This window comes from Mercurialis annua, linkage group LG4 (assembly GCF_937616625.2).
Source record: "Mercurialis annua linkage group LG4, ddMerAnnu1.2, whole genome shotgun sequence".
Lineage (NCBI taxonomy): Eukaryota > Viridiplantae > Streptophyta > Magnoliopsida > Malpighiales > Euphorbiaceae > Mercurialis > Mercurialis annua.
In genome coordinates this window covers 35670081-35689747 of record NC_065573.1, presented here as the reverse complement: position 1 = coordinate 35689747, position 19667 = coordinate 35670081, and the positions used below count along the sequence as shown (strand labels likewise).

General features: G+C 33.3%; 4 protein-coding genes across 6 annotated transcripts; 1 reads left to right on the top strand and 3 right to left on the bottom strand.

Moving 5' to 3' along the window:
- The first annotated feature begins 1768 nt into the window (after positions 1-1768).
- LOC126676557 (pentatricopeptide repeat-containing protein At2g42920, chloroplastic) lies at positions 1769-3633 on the top strand. The gene has a single exon (XM_050370781.2). It carries the CDS (start codon positions 1802-1804, stop codon positions 3389-3391), a length of 1590 nt encoding a protein of 529 aa, XP_050226738.1. The 5' UTR covers positions 1769-1801; the 3' UTR covers positions 3392-3633.
- Positions 3634-3888: 255 nt separating this feature from the next.
- Positions 3889-4875, bottom strand: LOC126676559 (AT-hook motif nuclear-localized protein 16). The gene has a single exon (XM_050370783.2). The coding sequence runs from the start codon at positions 4840-4842 to the stop codon at positions 4030-4032; it is 813 nt and encodes a 270-aa protein (XP_050226740.1). The 5' UTR covers positions 4843-4875; the 3' UTR covers positions 3889-4029.
- A 292-nt stretch (positions 4876-5167) lies between these two features.
- LOC126676556 (uncharacterized) lies at positions 5168-15697 on the bottom strand. 3 transcript variants are annotated; one of them, XM_050370779.1, is made up of 8 exons: positions 15652-15697; positions 12380-12423; positions 12102-12271; positions 10570-11246; positions 8549-9054; positions 7055-7207; positions 6225-6611; positions 5168-6040 (listed from the first exon to the last, which is right to left on the bottom strand). In XM_050370779.1, exons 3-8 carry the CDS (start codon positions 12152-12154, stop codon positions 5531-5533), a joined length of 2286 nt encoding a protein of 761 aa, XP_050226736.1. In that variant the 5' UTR covers positions 12155-12271; positions 12380-12423; positions 15652-15697; the 3' UTR covers positions 5168-5530. The 3 variants fall into 3 exon arrangements, with proteins under 3 accessions (XP_050226736.1, XP_050226735.1, XP_050226737.1); XM_050370778.2 differs by lacking the exon at positions 15652-15697 and adding an exon at positions 12780-14138; XM_050370780.2 differs by lacking the exons at positions 12380-12423; positions 15652-15697 and having other exon boundaries at positions 11923-12214.
- LOC126676558 (uncharacterized) lies at positions 14375-17921 on the bottom strand. Its single transcript, XM_050370782.2, has 4 exons — positions 17626-17921; positions 17101-17300; positions 15838-16295; positions 14375-15716 (listed from the first exon to the last, which is right to left on the bottom strand). The coding sequence occupies exons 1-4, from the start codon at positions 17756-17758 to the stop codon at positions 15689-15691; spliced, it is 819 nt and encodes a 272-aa protein (XP_050226739.1). The 5' UTR covers positions 17759-17921; the 3' UTR covers positions 14375-15688.
- Positions 17922-19667: the final 1746 nt, after the last annotated feature.

Sequence of the window (19667 nt, the reverse complement as noted above, 5' to 3'; positions counted from 1 at the left end):
TTCAAAATAATAAACATCTAATGTTGTAGTTATGCATAGTAAACATAAAATAATAATTACAGGACCAGTATATTTTCATAACTTGTTGAATAAAACGATACCACAACTTTGCCACCACTTCATAAGTATATCGCATAGAATTGTTGAACTAAACCGGAAATAGACGAGTAAAATCCAAGTCCAAAATGTCAATAATGTTTGAGCTTGAAGCTTTACCAAATTGAACATAATTTTTGTTCTATTTTTCATTCTTAAAATCGAAATCAAAACCCCATTTAATCAGACAAATCGAGATCTTATTTGAATTAAATTCTATACTAACTAGTAATTACATTACTTCAATTGGTTTCCTATCATTTCCGACCTAAATTAATTATCAGCCAATTCAAACTATTCCAATTTTGGTAATCCCATAATCCTATAGCGTTGTGCAAATATTCAATTAAATCAAACAATTAAACCGAACTTACAAACCCGTATCTATTCAGCTTAGTTTATAAAAAATAATTTCTTTAGTTTGATTGGTTTGAAAATATGAAAAAAATACCTTTAATACAATTCAAACCATAAAAATTAAATTTGAACTCGACATATATACCATGATATCAACACTTATAAATATTCATATTATTATCAAAAAAAAAAATTCATATTTAACGAAAACTATTGAAGACCTAACCGAATAAAATTGACCAAAAAAATGACGGACAATATGAATGAAATTAATGTGTATCAATCGTTGGTTAATTTCCAGACAAATTATGCTAAATCGCCCCATTCACACATTTTGAACTTAAACAAAATTATAAAAATTATCACTATTTATATTTTTAATTCAATTTGTGTTTATAAATCTCAAATCCACAATAACTGCAGCATCAATGCTTCATAGTAAATTATATAATCATCGTTGTAAAGATAACAAATGTGTATATCCTCCCATATACTCAAAATAAATTACCTAACCATATCGCTGTGTGGCCATTTCTAAAAACAACCCATTTCTTCTTATCAAGCCTGGTCCATATCTTCACAAATCCTCATATCCATAGCAACTTAACACCCAGATGGGTACTTGTTGTTCACAAAAATCCTGAAATTGGCTAAATTTATTTTAAAATCCTAATACTATTAGTTTTTATTTCATCGGGTCCTTAATGAATATTTTATATTTAAATCGTCCCTTAACTATCTAATTTGCACATACATATTCTTTCGAGTATAAAATGCTGTCATTTCATATCAATTAAAACGATGATTATATTTCACTTAATTTTTTTATAATATTTTCAAATGATGATAAATATTTTAAATATTAATTTAAAATTATTGGTGTGACAACTTTTGTCAAATAGTTTTGAAATTAACGTGTTTGTTTTTTTACTTATTGACACTTTTATTAACTTTTTGTTGCGTATGGATGATAAAATATTTGGCCTAATAATGGAATGTCTTGATAAAGAGTCTCTTATATGGCAGTTATATATAAAACATATTTAATTGGCTATTATAATTCACCCAATAGTGATAATATGATAAAGTAGCATTTTGTATAAAACAAAGTAATCAAAGACCTTACATTTGATAGCAGAGTACTTTAGATTTGTATGAAAAATTATTGCTCATAGACATCGTCAAATAAAAACTAAGGGACTATTCAAATACAAAAAAATTATTAAGGATCAAATGAAATAAAAGTTAACAATATAGGGACTTCATGATACATTTAGCCATGGAAAACATCAGATGTGCACTTATTGTTCATCCAAAAGGATAACACACTTGAAAGAACCATACATCAATGGCACCAACATGTTGCTTCAATTCTTTACCAACTTCCATTTCTCATTTCATTTCAAACCAAACTTATCTCTCAATGCTAGAAAAAAACTGCACTTCAATGAAAGATCTTAAACAAATCCATGCCCAACTCATTAAAACTGGTTTAGCCAAGCATACTATTGCTGCTAGCAGAATTTTGGCCTTTTGCTCATCTAAACAAGGTGATATAAACTATGCTTACTTAGTTTTTACACAAATTGAAAACCCTAATCATTTTGTTTGGAATTCTATTATTAGGGGCTTTTCTCAAAGCTATTGTCCTCAAAAGTCTATATCTTTGTTCATTGACATGTTGTTTAGTTCTACAAGTCAACCTCAGAGGCTAACTTATCCTTCAGTTTTTAAAGCTTATGCTCAGCTTGGTCTTGCTTGTGAAGGGGGTCAACTTCATGGTAGAGTGATAAAATTAGGGTTTGAAAATGATCCATTTATAAGGAATACAATTTTGTATATGTATGCAAATTGTGGGTTCATTAGTGAAGCAATAAAAGTGTTTGATAGAGTTTTAGATTTTGATGTTGTTGCTTGGAATACAATGATCATGGGACTTGCTAAGTGTAGATTAGTTGATGAGTCTAGAATTTTATTTGATAAATTGTTAACTAGAAATTCAGTTTCTTGGAATTCAATGATTAGTGGGTATGTGAGAAATGGTAGATTCTTTGATGCATTAGAGCTTTTTAAACAAATGCAACAAGAGAAAATTAAGCCTAGTGAGTTTACAATGGTGAGCTTGTTAAATGCTTGTGCTAGTTTAGGAGCAATTAAGCAAGGTGAATGGATTCATGATTATATAATAAAGAACAAGTTTGAATTGAATGCTATTGTTGCCACAGCAATTATAGATATGTATTCGAAGTGTGGAAGCATCGATAAGGCTCGTCAAGTGTTTGATAATGTCCCCATTGAAGCACTTTCATGTTGGAACTCAATAATAATAGGACTAGCAATGAATGGTCAGGAAAATGAAGCATTGCATTTATTTTCATTTCTTGAATCTTCAAACTTAAAACCAGATTACGTTAGTTTTATCGGCGTGTTAACGGCTTGTAATCACTCCGGCATGGTGGATAAAGCGAAAGATTATTTCTTATTGATGAAAGATAAGTATAAGATCGAACCAACGATTAAACACTACGGTTGCATGGTTGATGTGCTAGGCAGAGCAGGAATAGTAGAAGAGGCAGAAGAGTTAATAAGAAATATGCATATAGAGCCTGATGCTATTATATGGGGATCTTTGCTTTGGTCTTGTTGTAAGTATGGAAATATAGAGATCGCGAAACGAGCAGCGAAACGTTTGATTGAGTTAGATCCGAGTGAAAGCTCGAGTTTTGTACTTATGGCTAATGCTTTATCTTCTTCTAGTTATTTTGAGGAAGCAATAAAGCATAGGCTTTATTTGAAGGAAAAACAAATAGAGAAACGTCCTGGAACTAGTTTGATTGAAGTGAATGGTGAAGTTCATGAATTTGTTGCCGGTGGAAAGCTGCACCCAAGAACCAAAGAAATCTACTATGTTTTAGATCACAGTGTATATGGAAGCTAGGTTGCATGTAGGTGTATGTAAAAATTGAACTAAATCAAATAACTGAACTGAACCGACAAATTTAGTTTGAAATTATAAAAAGATCAAATTTTGATTCATTTAATTGGGTTCAGCCTGGGTATAGATTGAACCGAAAAACATTAAATCAAACTGAATAATCCAACTGAATCAAGCTGAAAAACCTACCAAATCAACTAGTTTGTTTCAGAATGTTCACTTGTATTACAAAATCAGTTTGGTTATGTTCAGTTCAATTTAAAATTTAAATATTAATTCTGCTCATTTTGATTTGAAATGGTGCACCCCTAGCTGCATGAAAACTGTGTAAAAATGAAAAAAATACAACAAAATGGCGTTTTCGACAATTTTTACATTCTTAAAGAAGTTTTATTTCCTAAAGGGAAAGTTTATGAAGTGTTTCTGAAATGATAAAACCGTGATTGAATCTAATTCTTGTGTTGACATCATAATGTGGCATAGCTAAGGAGCTATCTTGATGAGTTTTGAAACAAATGTGATTTCATAAATTTCCAATGCCAAAAAGCTACACTGATATAAAAAGTTTTTACGGAGATGCATAACTGACAATATTGAGACCTGTTATGAGAAGAATAATACTGATGAAATTACTGATGAAGTTACGATTTTGTCATTGCTCGTCCGGGTGCCCAAGAGTAAATTTCTTGAGGCACTGTACCATTGGTAAGCAAATTATGCGGTACTCCATACAGATCTGCAATATCAAGGTGGTGGTGGTGATGGTGGTGATTACGACTGTTCTGGTAATGCTGATTCTGCACAGCTGCGGAAATTTCATCTTCATCTAATGGCAAGCGATCAAAAGTAGCATTCATGAAAGATGCAGCCATGATCACCACAGGGCCTGATGCAATGAGAGCACCAACTACTCCCCCACCCACAACCTGTCCTTGAGAACCTGCCAAGTAAATAGTTAGCCCCGTAATCCCGGGTGGAGCAGGTGGAGGCAATATTGATCCGAGCAATGAGAGTATCTCGAAGCGCCCGTGAAGGGTGACAATGGACCCAGATGAAGCGGGTTGTCGTAGCGTAACATTGGTTACACAGCCACTCCCGCTAAGTACACATATTCCGCGTTGCTTCCTCCTAGCAAAATTGGCTAAACTCTCACTTACATCACAGCCTGAACTAATCTCCATTGCGTGAGCTTTAAGCGCATTAGCGCTATCTCGGGTCACAATGATGGGTGGCTTTGGCTTGTTTTTCGAGCCAGCAGGCCTGCCACGAGGGCGCCTGATGTTAGATTCTTCTGGTGCAGAAGAAACTGGTGGAACTGATTTTGGCAACTTAGGAGACATGAGGAATGATTCAATGTTAGGCCGGCAATAGTTACCCTTGTCGGATTCTTGGTTCGAGTCGATGATACTTTTAGAACCGACAGATGGAACAACTAGATCTGCACCACCAGCCATTGAATAATGAATAATTTCACAGAAACTGCATTCAGCATATGAGTTTAAGTAGTATATTTTCTGCTAATAATTATATTGCAAGAAGCCAAAAGAATGATCAAAATTAGGAGAAAGTTAAGTGGCACCAACCTTATAATTTGAGTTGTTTATGCATATCACTTCCACTGCCTACCTCCTAACTGACATTTCCTTCATGTCAATTGCCTTCCCAGCAGTTCTTATAAATATTCTGCTTTGTTAATTTTATACTTTTAAGAATGAAAATTAGGTGTAAGCTACATTTCCCTGGAAAAAATACATCACTAAAAGAAAATCAAATTAGGGGTGCGCAAAAAACCGAAAACAATCCTTTATATTCATTGCTCAACTATTCAATCACAACATTATGCTAAACTGAGAGATTCCATTGTACCTCTCTCCAATCACGCCTCAATATCAAACCAGGAAAAATACACATACTGAGGCATGTGATCATACCAATCTACATCTTTTTTTTTTGGTATATACAGTTGTACAATGCATAACCATCAAAATTATCGTACATTAGACTGAACTATTAACCAACCTAATTTGCCGCTTCAAAACTCAGTAATAAGAAAATCATCAGTCACTGTGAAGCCTAAATGATTCAGAATATGACCTACAACCATTAGTAACTATGCTGCCAGAGTTGGTCTAGGTGCTTGGGTTAACCTTGAAAATTGTCATCATTGAAATTAGGAGGGTCATTACTACTTTGCTGAGAATTGTCTATGTCGGTAGAGCCCCGAGCACCATAACCCTGTGATTGTTGTTGCTGTTGCTGTTGCTGAAAGGGATAATGTGAGGGACGTTGTTGATGATCTGTAGGACGAGGCTGACCGTGTTGATGATATGGATGATAAGGCTGACCGTATAGTTGGTAATATGTAGGAAGAAGCTGACCGTGTTGGTGATGATATGCAGGACGAGGCTGACCGTATAGTTGATTATATGCAGAACGAGGCTGACCGTATTGGTGAGGATATGTAGGATACAGTTGACCGTGTTGATAATATGTAGGACGCTGTTGATCGTGTTGATACTGCACAAGAGATTGACCTTCTTCTTGCGGAGTAGAAAGCAATTGGCCATGACTTAGCAAGTTGTATCGATTGTCTGGAACAAGCGGCAATGCTCTTAAACCAGCCACATGACCCCTTGAAGAAAAACCATCATTCTGTTGTTTTATGTCACAATGCAATTACCAAAACAGACAGCATAGTTTAGTAAAGTAAACAACCGGATGCTAAGAAAGTCGAACAATAAATAATTATCTCTTCAAAAAACAGAGAGCAATACTGCTACTGAAACAGGTAATCTGGGTATTAAAACAAAAAAAAAGGAACCCTTTTTCTCTTTACCTGTTGAACATGCTGAACATTTAAACGATCATCATAGCCAGCAGCAGCAGCATTAGGGGTAGTGGGTAAATTGTTCACAAAGCTTCCAGCAAAGTTGGTAGGATTCCCCACATGTCCATAGCCAAAAACCTTAGCATTAGACAAAGGCGAGCTGAAACTCGGAATGCCTTCTATTTTTTGGTAATTGTAGGTCATGCCTTCCGAGGGATCATTGTAAGTACTGCTATCTTGATATGCTTGGTTTATAGCAGATCTAGTATGGATATAGGGTTGGGGACCGGTAGGGAAGGCAGTCAAATTTGAAGAGAGAGAATGTGCTGATAGATTCTGGGGAGGTGCATGACCCAGAGGAAGGCTCATACCAGAAAAGAAACCAGAATTCGCAATCTGCAGTATTACAAGAATGAATGGAAAATTAAACCTCAATAAGACCAACTTTCTTTACTCATCTATATGATAGACTAACATGTACAGGCAATATCCAAATAACATATTAACACAAATAGTTGATGTTCCGAATTAGTTTCTTACTGTAGAGAAAAATCTTTGTCCATCTTCTATTTCCAATTTGAAAATCAAGTTCTATATGCATCTTAAGTTTGAAGGTCATTACACATGAGTTTGACAATTTCACGGATATATTCGACCAACCTTTTTTACTAAACTTTACTGTTCCCTTTGTAAATGAGCAGCGAAATGCATACAGAGTACATGAGTTTGACAATTTCACAGATATCGGCCAACCTTTTTTATTAGACTTATTTCTCCCTTTTTAAATGAGCAGCGAAATGCATACAGTGAAACAGTTTAGATTATTATTTATCATATACCTCGTTCATGGGAGTAGTTGAGTTAACACCACATAAGATATCTCCATGCCTTGAGGGCGATGGAGGCGCTTCAGCAAAAGATGAATTCAGACCATCAAAATCACTTGTAATCGATGCCAGTATTTCTTCTAATGACGGAAGCTTAATTGGTTGCTGCAACAGAATGTTCTAATATTACGATTGAATAATCCATGTTTCAACTATAGCAGTTTAAAGTTTCTTGTTACCAAATCAACCACTTAGATAAATAACAACACCAGTAGCAACTGCAAACAAAAGCCACATCACACAATATTCATCAGCCAACAATAGGATAACCAGCAGTATATGCTATAGAAATTTCAAGAGAGATGCTATGTACTAAAAATAAACTAATAACAAAACAAACTAAAAGAAAGCCTTGAGAAAATCACAGCAAAATTAAAAGGTTCATAGAATTCTATGTTTTTTTTCATTTGTCCATGACATTCCGAATTGGAAGCAAGTGCAAGCAAATGGACCCAGGATTCTGAAAGAAAAATCCAATTAATAGTATCAAACAAAGGAAAGTAATATAACAAATAGCTGAAAGCCACAAAGGTTTAATAGGCTCATGGTAAAAGTCAGTGCATCTAATGATTTTAAGAAGTCTAATTCTTAATACAAGACCACTTAAAGAAAGAGTTAAGGATGCTCTCCTAAACTATCAAATTAAGAAAATTTAAACTAGTTGTAAAACTATATACTTAAAATTCTTCTAGCAAGTTTTCCCTTCATATATGCAACTATGGTTTGCTGTCATAAATAATCTACTTATTCAGATAGTTGCTGGCCTAATCATGCTGCTTCTTTTCATCAAAAAAAATAAATAAATCATGCTGCTTCTAAACATCAATATATCATCCACTTCCTTCCCGCTACACCATTAAATTAAGAGCTACTGATGCGATCCTAAAATATCAAATTAAGAAATTAAGACATCAAAAAAACATATCCAATTATCTTTCCAAGTTGATCATCAAAAAAAACATTACAGAGTGCTTCTCCATGTCCTAGAAAAGCTGCTCTCTGGATCTACAGAAGTCTCCCATCCTGTGCCAACCCTTTTTTATGCTGAATCCAAACTATATCCAGCCCTAATAGATTTTTGAACCCAACTCCCACTTTTTTTATATAAGACCTAAACTCAAACCATCAACTCTCACAAGTTTTGCCCATCATACAAGCGCATGTATACAAACACCTGAATGAGCCCTATATAGTTGAAACTAGCCACAAACGAAAATTATAGAAGGGAAATAAATGAAAGAAAAACATTTGTTCTCCAATTGCTTTTCCATTCTCTCTCTATCTATCTTTTGTTCTCCTTCTTCTTGGTCTCAACAAGTCAATTCAGTAAACATAAGATCCTAAGAAAAATCATATTTAGGTGATACAAACAATCAACAGCAGAATTTTATGCAATAATAATTCCTCTTTTGTAGAAGGCACCCTAGTGTAGCAAATAAAACTTACCAAATCTTGAGTGAGATCCCTGTCCTGTGGTTCTATCACGAGGGTTGGTGGGAAATTAGGCTCTTGGATATTCTTAGAACTGAAAGTAGATAGAGACTTTAGAGGATTAAAATCATGCCCATGACTATAAAATTCATTTATGTTTTGTCTACTTGATTCTGGCTGCAAAACTTCAGGCAAATCCTGATGCCAGACATTTCCAGTTGATGGATGAGCAGCAGACATAAATCTAAGCTCCTCACCACTAAGGGACCCAAAAAGAATAGATGAACCATCATCCATTGCAGTAACCTCCAAGTTACTTTTTAGCGGATCAGAAACAAGTGGACAAGACAATTCTGTAAAACTCGAATTTTCGCAGCCAGCAGCTATATCTTGCATATTACTTCTATCCTCTGGCAATGGTGCAGCTTTGATATCTTCCCCCAAACTCAGCTGCTGCAAGCTCACAGCAGATGATGATATTTCATCATTAAGATTCAGAGGTGCAGAGTCGCTTCCTTTTCCTAAAATGAAGATGAGGAAAGACAATGAAAATAAAGATTACACAGTGGACACAACTAAAAGCTATTCCTGAAAATTTATAATAACAAAACTTTGAGAGGGAGAAAGCACAAGGAGAAAAGGATGAATCCTTAATTTTATAAGCTAGTGATGAAAAGAGTTATTACTACATATATAAGCATCATTATTAAGTATAAAACAAATCAACTAGCTTTAGAAATGAAGTTAAAATTAACTATATAAATATCAATAATCATCCCATCCACAGGGATCAGTATAAAAATCGATTGCATGTGCAATCCAAATTGATACCTTAAAAACAAATACTTTGTGAGTTTTTAGTACCTTGTAATATGAGTACCCTGAATACTTGTCAATATTTTGTGGAGATTCTAAAATTAATTTTTCCAAGATCAATATGAAAATGTTCAAGGTCATAAAATCTGCAAATCAGCTTTCTTTTAAACAACTCAGCTATTAGACCAAACATTGAAACTACAACCATGTTTTTTTAACAGCTCCTACTTGCATGAATACGCCTAAAAAATCTGGTATTAAAAATAATATAACAGGAATACATTTTATAATTTTATAGAAACTAATTACAGCATAAAGATTGCACAAACAATAAAGCTCAAGCTGAACTGAGCAGTTGGGATCCACTTCAGATAACATCAGAAAATCACTCTTTACACAAAAGAAATGTGGGAACAAATTCCACGCGTCAGTTTGTTATTAAATTTAAGTATTTCCTGTCTGTCATTATAGTTTTCTCAAGGGAGTGTTACATCTAACCCAACAACATACTGACACAGCTTGAAGCAGAGAATTATCATTCAATATATAATACCATCATGTTCTTAACTATACTAAAAATTTCTGTTCACGGACTCAACTCAACTTCAAAAACATTCCAGTCGAAATTAGCTTTAGGATCCTATATTATCACAAATTTTAATAAAATATTTGTGTGCAACATATAATTCATATGAGTAGCCGTTCGATTGCAGTTGTATTAAACAAAAAACTGAAAACCCAAATTTTGAATCTTAACAAAAAAAACTAATAATTGAAAACAGTTCCTTTTCACAATTGTTATCCATATTGAACCACTAAAATGGCGGTCAAAAGTAGGACTAGTATACTGTTAGAAAATAAAAACATCAAAGAAACCATCTTCTCTTTCGGTGCTTTCTAGATCAATACTGGAGACAATTATGTAATATAAGTAAATTGATAGGAGAAACACAGTCTAAAGGCTAAAAAAGATCATATATATGTTAAAGATAATGTTACACTTTTATTTAATACTAATGAATTTCTCAAAATTCTCATATGAAACAAGATGGCATGAAAATCGTACTTTGAAACATAATGATCAGAGCAACTGTAATAGATAGCATTTTGATGAGGCATCGACAATATTCCAAAAGGCCATAAACAGTTACATATTTTTTTTATCTAAAGGACCAGTAACCTCTGTTTCAAAATTCAAAACCAACATAATTTATAATTACCTTTCAGCAGTTCATTTATGCATCTAGAAGAACCATAGGAAATCATGTCCTTCAATGAACCATCATTGCAGGGAGAATCACTTCGAGAACCATATGTATCTACCATGTTACTGGATGGAGAATTAGATTCAACAATATATGAGTCAACACTCGACTGTGAAACTTGGACATCCTTTGATTGACAGTTCTTGTGCAATTTGGTGTCATCGCTCAACGAGTAAGTATGGTGAGGAAGCAACCCAACGTCAGAAGCAGTTGGAATATTTAAAGTTGATGACCTGTTCACGGCTGTCTGCTGCTTAATCATAGGCCATTTATTTTCGTAATCTTGCTGGCTGATGATGTCACGAGATTGCTGAATAATCTCTGACACATTAGTATGACGTTGACCTTCAAGATCCTGGTGAATACCCTTTGAAGATAGTAAAGAATCATAGGAAGCTGAAATATGAAAGTAAGAATCGGGTGTTTCTATATCTTGAAGTCTACAAGATGCATCTACTTTCATGTGCGAACCCTTACTGTGTAACTGACCCATCTTAACAACATCAGCCACAGAATCATGTCCAGAAAGACCCCCAACCATAGCAACTTGCGATTCTCCAGAAGTTTTTTCAGGAAAATATGTGGCACCAGTTCCAACAGTTTGGCTCCTTCTATCAGCATCTAAGGAATCACTGTAATAATTCACAAAACAAAATGTAATACCAGGACTTAACATCCTCTGCTATTACCAAACAAAAACAATTGTTCACTGAGAATACATCAAGTTCTGTTAATAGGAGGTGAAGGACGAGCACTGGACACATTTCTTGTATTTTCTTTTTTCCTTTGCACTGAGAGCATGGCTTAAGAGCATTTAACAGCATGGGGAGAATATAAGACAAACTCAAACTCTAATGCTCATGATACATGATGGTAAAGCATAAGATCATGATTGCATTGATACATGACCAATATACAGGTACGTTGTAGCCATTAAAACAAGCCGTGTTTTGCATTCTGTTTCAACCTGCTTTACTAAGCATCCTTCAAGATGTTACTACAGAAAGCAGTTTGAAACTAATGTTTCTGCTATGAAGATTCTATTCTCTGTAAGGTCACATTAATTATACAACCCATGATCGGCATTTTCAAGGTCAATTATTTCAGTTGTTTCAGAACCGATGCCAGATAGGGCATAATTGTTTCACTATTTTTATTTTTTTGCATACCATTTTATAAGAAATTTAGAATAAACTTTAAGAAATTTGAATGGATTCCCATATTCCGTGCAATAGGTGACAGGAAAATGCATTAGTACAATGATTTAGCTAGCCTAAATCTTTTACACATAGCTCTAGAAAGATGTACCTTTAACTTCATCTGGAAGTGGATGATATTTGGCCCTTTCGTGCATGTAGAGCATTTTAACAGCATGGGGAGAATATAATTTTGAAGTGAAAGGCAACACGCATGCATTACATTCGTTTAAGCAAGTCAAAACGACCCAAACATTCCTTTGGACTGGACACGTACAAAATGGAACTAACCTCTGTGATGGAGGCTGTTCCTTTGTACTCTGTGTCGGTGCACCACTCATCATAGATGAAGAAGTTATTGACTGAGAAGTGAACACATCCTCTCTCGATACAGAGCCAAATTGAATTCCAAAAGAAACATTATCGCTATCATGAGACCTCGATTCTCGCCTCTCTTTGCTCTACAGAAATCAGAAGAAAATATTTACACAGAATAAAAAGTTAAAAAAATATAATAATGCCTTCCAAGTTGCAATGAAAAATACAAAATTAGGTTATTGTTTTGATACCTCTTTTTTTCTTACTCGTTTGCTCTTCACTTCTTGAAAAACATCTACACCATTTAAAATTCTTCAAGTTAATTAAAACAATCGGTATCAAGATATTAAATTATTAAAAGAATTGTCAACAAACTAAGAATAACTGTCACTGACATTTCAACAAGAAGATAACAAAATAAAACTTCATTACTGAAAAATAAAAACAATTATAAACAGTTCTTTATAACAGAAAATTGTAAAAAGAAACCAAAAAATTCCACAAACATCTCAGTTTCTTTATTCTATTTCGAAGCAACTAAACGACAATGCAGAACAGAAAAACGCGCATAATGCAAAAAGAAAAACCTAAAAAAATCAAGAAAGAATTTCGGAGTTGAAACGGAAAGAGAGCAGGAAGAAGAAGAATGACCTTGAGAAATAAGCCGATGAGCGGCGTCGTCAGGGTCCATACGACATTCACAAAGAGCGTCGTAAACGTCAGTGTCCGTGAACTTATGACCAACAGTGTCTCTAATGTTTTTCACGATCTTCTTCATTTTACGAGGTATCACAGTTTGTCCGCATTGCTTCGTTTCCCCTTCTTCTTCTTTAATTTTGTTCTTATTACTCTTTCTAACGCTTTCCATTATTGTTTGGTGTATGTTCAAAGAAAAATTTGTTGCGGCACTCTGGTTTTTCTACTTCTTCTTCTTCGACTGTTACGTTACTGGTTTATCAGAGAGAAAATGAGAATTATGCCGGTCATTTCTGTGATTTTATAATGTTACCTGGCTGTTATATTTGTTTCCTTACGGTCCAATACTTTCAGATTATCTGCGGGAGAGCAGTGTTTTTGTTGTTTTAAATTTTGGATGGACGGTCTGGATCCTCTGGAGGTATGAGGATTTAGGAGCTTGCTGTAAGATTAGATAAGAACAAAGCGTCAACGCGACCCTTGAACTTGCAACACGGAGTCGTTAAATCCAATTTGTACTTTTTTTAAGCAACTAATTCAAAACTCTTCACTTTTTGATCAAATTATCCATAATTGTATTTTTAAAACACGTAAAATATAAATCGGAAATAAAAGATACGAAAAAGAATTAGAGAATCCCCTAATTGTTACGATAAAATTATCCTAAACCTATTTTTTCAATAAAAATATAAATTATTCGAAATCTTTTAGGGTTAGTTGCTAAAAAAAATACAAATTGAATTAAATGAGTGTTACAATTTCAAGAGGCACATTGACCCTTTGTTCGATTAGATAAATGTGGTTTGTGTAAAGGGTTTTTGATTTATTGGAAGGGGTTTTTCCTCTCCTTTGGTTTGAGTATAAGATGAAGATTGATTTGGTCATGAACTTTTTTCAAAATTGCAATTTAACTCGATACTAATTTTTTTCTCTTATATGAGGTTGACTATTTTTTTCTTATATTTAATGGTGGAGTGTTTATCCGCTGCAATAATTGTATCAATATCATATTCACAACAAGTCAATGAACATTTATAATAGAAAATCTTTTAATTATTATAAAATTTTTAATCATTAAAAATTTTACATGACTAATGCATTATTAGTTTGTTGCACGAATGACATTACCAACAGTTATGTTATATAATTTTTCTTAATGATGACACCCATGGCGGAACCACTAAAAGTCTAGAGATAAAATGAAAGTTAATTCCAGTCTGAAATAAAATGTTGATTAAGCCTTCTACGGCTATTCTATAATGTCTGGCATAAATATTATTTTGCCAGCTTATCACTATTGGATGAATAAAAATCACTTTTATTTAGTGACTAGAAAAATAAAATATATTAATATTATTTTTTGTCTATAAAAAATAAAGACTTTTTCTACGAATATTAATCACGGTTGACAAGATTTTAATTTTAAAGAACAAATATTTTAATCATGGTGGATTAATTTTTCTTTATGAAAGTTTTAAAGAGTTGAATTTTAATCTACAAAAATTAAATTCATTTGTAAAAACTCGTCAAATGATAATGAAGTCGGTAAATGATTCAAAATAATCAGGGAGTGAAATACTTATTGATTATTATTAATAGAAAGTTTCAATATTTATCTAAAAATATATATACCATGTTAATCCAACTAGCAAACTACTAATTTGGATATCTATTTCTCCAAGTTCAAAATTATATTTTCTCTTCATGTCATACGTTCCCAATAATATTTCTGAGGACCCTTTGCTACCAAATAGGAACTGATTAGTGTACAGTACACAAAGATCTGAACCACCATGAAAGTTTGCCAAAAGGACTTCTATCTTTTCAACCATAACTCCTTTTTCTCTAGCACCCTTATCCCAATTTCCGTCTAAGACTATGTTTATTCTTTATATTGGTTCATGGAATAGCAATTCCATGATTTTGTGGAATAAATACTCTTTTCGAAAAGTAAAAATGACTATTCCGTTTCTATTCTATTCCGTATTATTCCATTTCATGAATCAAACATAAGTCCCTGATATTCCCTTTCATAAGTCCTATCTGCTTACTGACCGGGCAGTTCCCTTTGATAACTTGTTGAGAGCCGGACCTAGAAGAAAACTTCTGGCTTTTCCAGTTGCAACTTGTGGATGCACCCAACTGACCATATGCCAATAGGTGCCACATGGTGATGAATTTCCTCCCTGACAATAATTCCTTTTCGTTCTTTTTTCCAAAAAGAGCTTGTAGAAAATAATTTGATTCACTGATCCAGGATGAAATAGTCCCTACTATACGTCCTAGTTAGAACACATAATAACTATCCACATCAATAATAAAATATTTTGATCCAGGTCAGATAGTCCCTCCTCTATGCCATGTTGGAAACTTGAACAAATAACAGCATGTCTACAACATAGCTAAAACATTGTGCAAGTTATATTAAAAAATGGCGCTCTGCGCATAAGGAAATTAATTAATTGACTCCAGTAGTACCCTAGGAATCTTGCAAACATGAGAAGAAAAACCATAACGTTGGGTTCTGATTGAAAAATTTGAAAGGGGCCACAGTGTGGAAAGAGCATAAGACAGGCCAAATGCAGACATTTTGAAGTTTTAGAAATAGCAAGAAAGATTGCTGCAACTAAACAACATCAAAATAAAAAAAAATGATTCTTCCTGCTTTCTGAGGGAACACTTCTGTAAATTAACCATTATTAAGATGAAGATTTTAATTGTTTCTGTTTACTCTCTTTAGCTAAGTTAGTGTATTTTTCTGCACATTGTAGACAAAGAATTACTACTACTGTACTACATAATAAATTTACTTCAGGCAAAAACTAACCTGCCAGAGGAAGTTATGGCAAGGATTCATGTCATCTCTACTTTTCATGCATAATTTTGTCAACCCTGCAAACATAAAATTCAGTGCTCAACAATGATAACCGGCATGTTTATATAAAACGTGATCATGATTCTGATAGAATGTTCCCCATGTGAAAACAGGAAAAGAAGATAGTTTACTGATTACCTGTTTCTTACGGCACGTACACTTTCAAGAAGCTCTAACGTTTGTTGTACTTTTGAGTTTTTTGGCTTATCCTCGTCACTAAGTAACAAGGTTGACACATTCAAAATTACGACAAGTTCTGATTCAATTCTGTTGAGCTGTAGATCTATATGTTCCAAGAAATCTTCATAAGAGGATATGCTGTCTAAGCCTATGATCTTGCCATCTTCGCCAAGAACATCCTTTCTGAGAATTCCTAGATCTTCAGCAGCTTGCAGGCTCGCTTCAGCATCTGTATGCAACTGCACGTCTTTATTGCTGCTACCGTTGAGTTTATTATCTGTGTATTCATCCTCATCTTTGTCAACTACGACCTCTTCCTTAGGAGATACAATCCGAACTGGACCAGAAGCATCTTCACCATTGACCTCGAGATCAGCAATATTCCCAATTAGCAAGCTTTCTTTTACGGATATTGCCTAAAACAAATTTCATGGCATTAAATGATTAGGTCATATGATATGAATTTGCATGAAAAGAATGTACTACCCATATTAGATGGACTACATAGAGAGGCTATAATTTGAGGAGGAACTCTTTCGGAAAGAAAATTATTGTCATGTACAATCTCCTGCGTACATTGGTATTATTTCATCAGTCTAACATTTCTATACTAGAATGATGTCAATTTATTAACTTATGAGTATGCGAAATCCATATCTATTTGAAGATGTTATTTTTTTCTCCATAATTCACTGTCATCACTTCATAACCATAACGCGAGAAGCCCCATCAACGAAATCAATACGCAAATCATGCACCAACATTTAGAAATCAACTTTGCAGAGCCACACAAATTTTTCCTTTTATAATCCAGCTGAATATGGAGCTTTTTGGGATGTTACACACATGGTACTTGCTTATTTTACACACAAACATATTATGCGTAACTATTTCTGGGCATTCTACTAATCAGAAGTTATTTTATGAAAAACATACTTGATAGATGTAATGATCCACGATGTATTTTCCACGACGGCTTATTTTATATAGTATTTCTTTTGCAATTAACATCTCGAGTGACCTCCAAGCAACTATTGCCCTAATCCAGACTAATCTAACATGGAAAATAAATTCCAAAAACCCACCCAAATGACTTTAAACTGAAACAAAAAATGGACAAATAGAAACTCATAATTCAGCAGCAAACCATTACTACGTTAACCGGCCACTCAATTCCATTTGATCTTACTGTAATGCCTAGAAGATTACCAAGTTACATACCTCATTAAGTTTTGTGGAGAGCTCATTAAGCAACTCAATTCGACTCTTTGACCTTTCTAGAGCTTGCAAAACCTTCTTCTTCTGTAAAAGCAGTTCCCTTGCCTCATTTTCCTTCCCAGAGTTAACACTAATAGCTGCTTGCCTTGTAAGCTTCTCTGCAGCCTCGGATAATCTCATCAATCTCGACCTTGAACTATTTGCTGAATTTTTACAACCATGAGATTATTTCGGATTATCCCAATAATTAGCATCAACAGTTACATGCGCAAATACTCGATCAGACATAAAATTAAGGTGAAAATAAATCACAAAATAAAAGTATCAACCAAAATGAAACAATCAATTGGTGAACAACGAAACCTCAATTAAGATAATCCATATCATTTAATCATTTAACACTATAGAAATAATCAGCTATTTATTAATAACATGAATTAACTGTAAACTGAACCACAAGAACTTATTATCCAAAAATGATAAAAACCATTCAAACACTACATAAACAAGAAACATTGATAAGCACACCTTTAGCTCTGGTAGTGTCGGCTTCCATACGAAGGTGGTCAAGCTGGGTACGGAGCTGCTCGGTGTTGGTTTTGGAGTTGGAAGCCAAACACAGTGGCCTCACTGCAACCATAGCTGTGCTCTGCAGTATCATAACTCTCCTCCCCGGTGTGCTAATCTTCTTCAATTGAATTCTTTCCGTGAAGGTGTCACACAAATTGATCAAACACTTTGCTGGTTATGAATTCGCCAAACCCAATTAGGATACCTTTATCCAAATTCATTAAAAATTGAAAAAATTGCAAAAGATGCTAATTCAATTTCACTTGAACAAAGGATCAGTTTACCCCCTCAACTTGTCACACAATTTTAAAAAAATCCAAAGTTGTAAATCTGTATCACTTATACCCTAAATTTGTCCAAACCGCCTCAAAAACCTCCCTATGCTAACGTGTCAAATTTTTCTTTTCGATTTCCGACTCCTCTTCCTTGCCAGAGAAGAGGAGCAGATTTGCTCCGATGAACATACTCATATGAGTCTGTTTATCAATCATCGAGGAACAGACCCACTGAGTCTATTCCGACAATGTCAATTGTTTAATTTTTTTTTGAGTTTCAGTTATCCTGGTTATTTTTTTAGCTTTCATTACTTCAACAATGGCGATCAATCCTAATGAATCAGTTTCTAATCCTTATTATGCAGTTAAACCTTATCTATATTTATACTATATATAAAAGCACGGATGAGGGGGGACAGACACTTTTACCTAATAGCCCTTTCTAATTCATAAATTAATAGAGGTTTTATGGTCATTGTCTAAATAATTTAATAATATGAATTAATAACATCGAATTTAAATAAGAAGTTTAAGTTGAGTAAAACATCTAATTATAGTGTTAATTGATAACATAGAATCCCATTAATTTCAAATCTCTTTTTTCCATGTATGGAATATGACCAAATTGTAAACTAATAAATAGGCAGTGCCTTAGACTCGCAGTCATCAATAATTATATATGATTCATATATTATTATATTATTATTTGATTTAATGTTATGCCAATCATAATTAAATTAATATTACAACTTCAAATTCTAGAATTAATATAGTCATGTATTAATAGAAATGTATATACAGGTAATACTGTTAAATACATCGAGTGTCTACTTAAATTTTGAGTAAAAAAATAAAATTTATAATTATTAAAAATAATTAATAACTAAATATAATAATAATATTTTGACGAGTCACACTACGAGCCACGTGTGAAACACGTAAAGCGACACTAGTAAATTATCATACGTGGAACAGAGTTATGTGAATGACTTTATTATAAAAGAACAAGTTGAAATTTGTTGATGGTTCCATCCACATACCTGATCAAAATGAATAAATTACGGTTCTTTTGGATCTATGGAGCTTTAACTCTTTAGAAAAAATTAAACCATGTTTTTAATAGTATTTCATATACTTAAATATTTCCTCCATCCTTTATTTGCTAAATTAATTTAACTTTTTTAAAAATTAATATAATGAAAAATCAATATCAATAATTATATTGAATATAAATATATTTATCTGAAAGCCATATCAATCATAATCTGATTTAAATAAGTTTATACTTTATTGTTAGGTAATAGTACTTCATTTGAAGGAATATCAAGCTATTCATTTTAAATGCATCCAAACTATCATTTTATTTCAATTTGATAACCTAATTTCAATTCGTTTTATTTTAATTATTACATTTTAATATCATTTTAAAAGAGGATTTCCGACCATAAATGCATATGTGACAATCCATTTTACTTAGTTTTATCCCGTGATAATCAGTTTGATGATGATCACCTGAAAATTTGCTATTGCTATATATGCTTAATTTTATTTTTACGAGAAATTTTCATATTAAATTATGCATATGTGACATTTTTTTATATAAAAATAAGAAAAAAATTGACTGCCACATGTATTTATTACCGCAAAAATTCTATTGAAATAAAATTAAAATTTGATAATTAAAATGAAATGAATTAATATTTTAATTCTTAAAATAAAATAAAA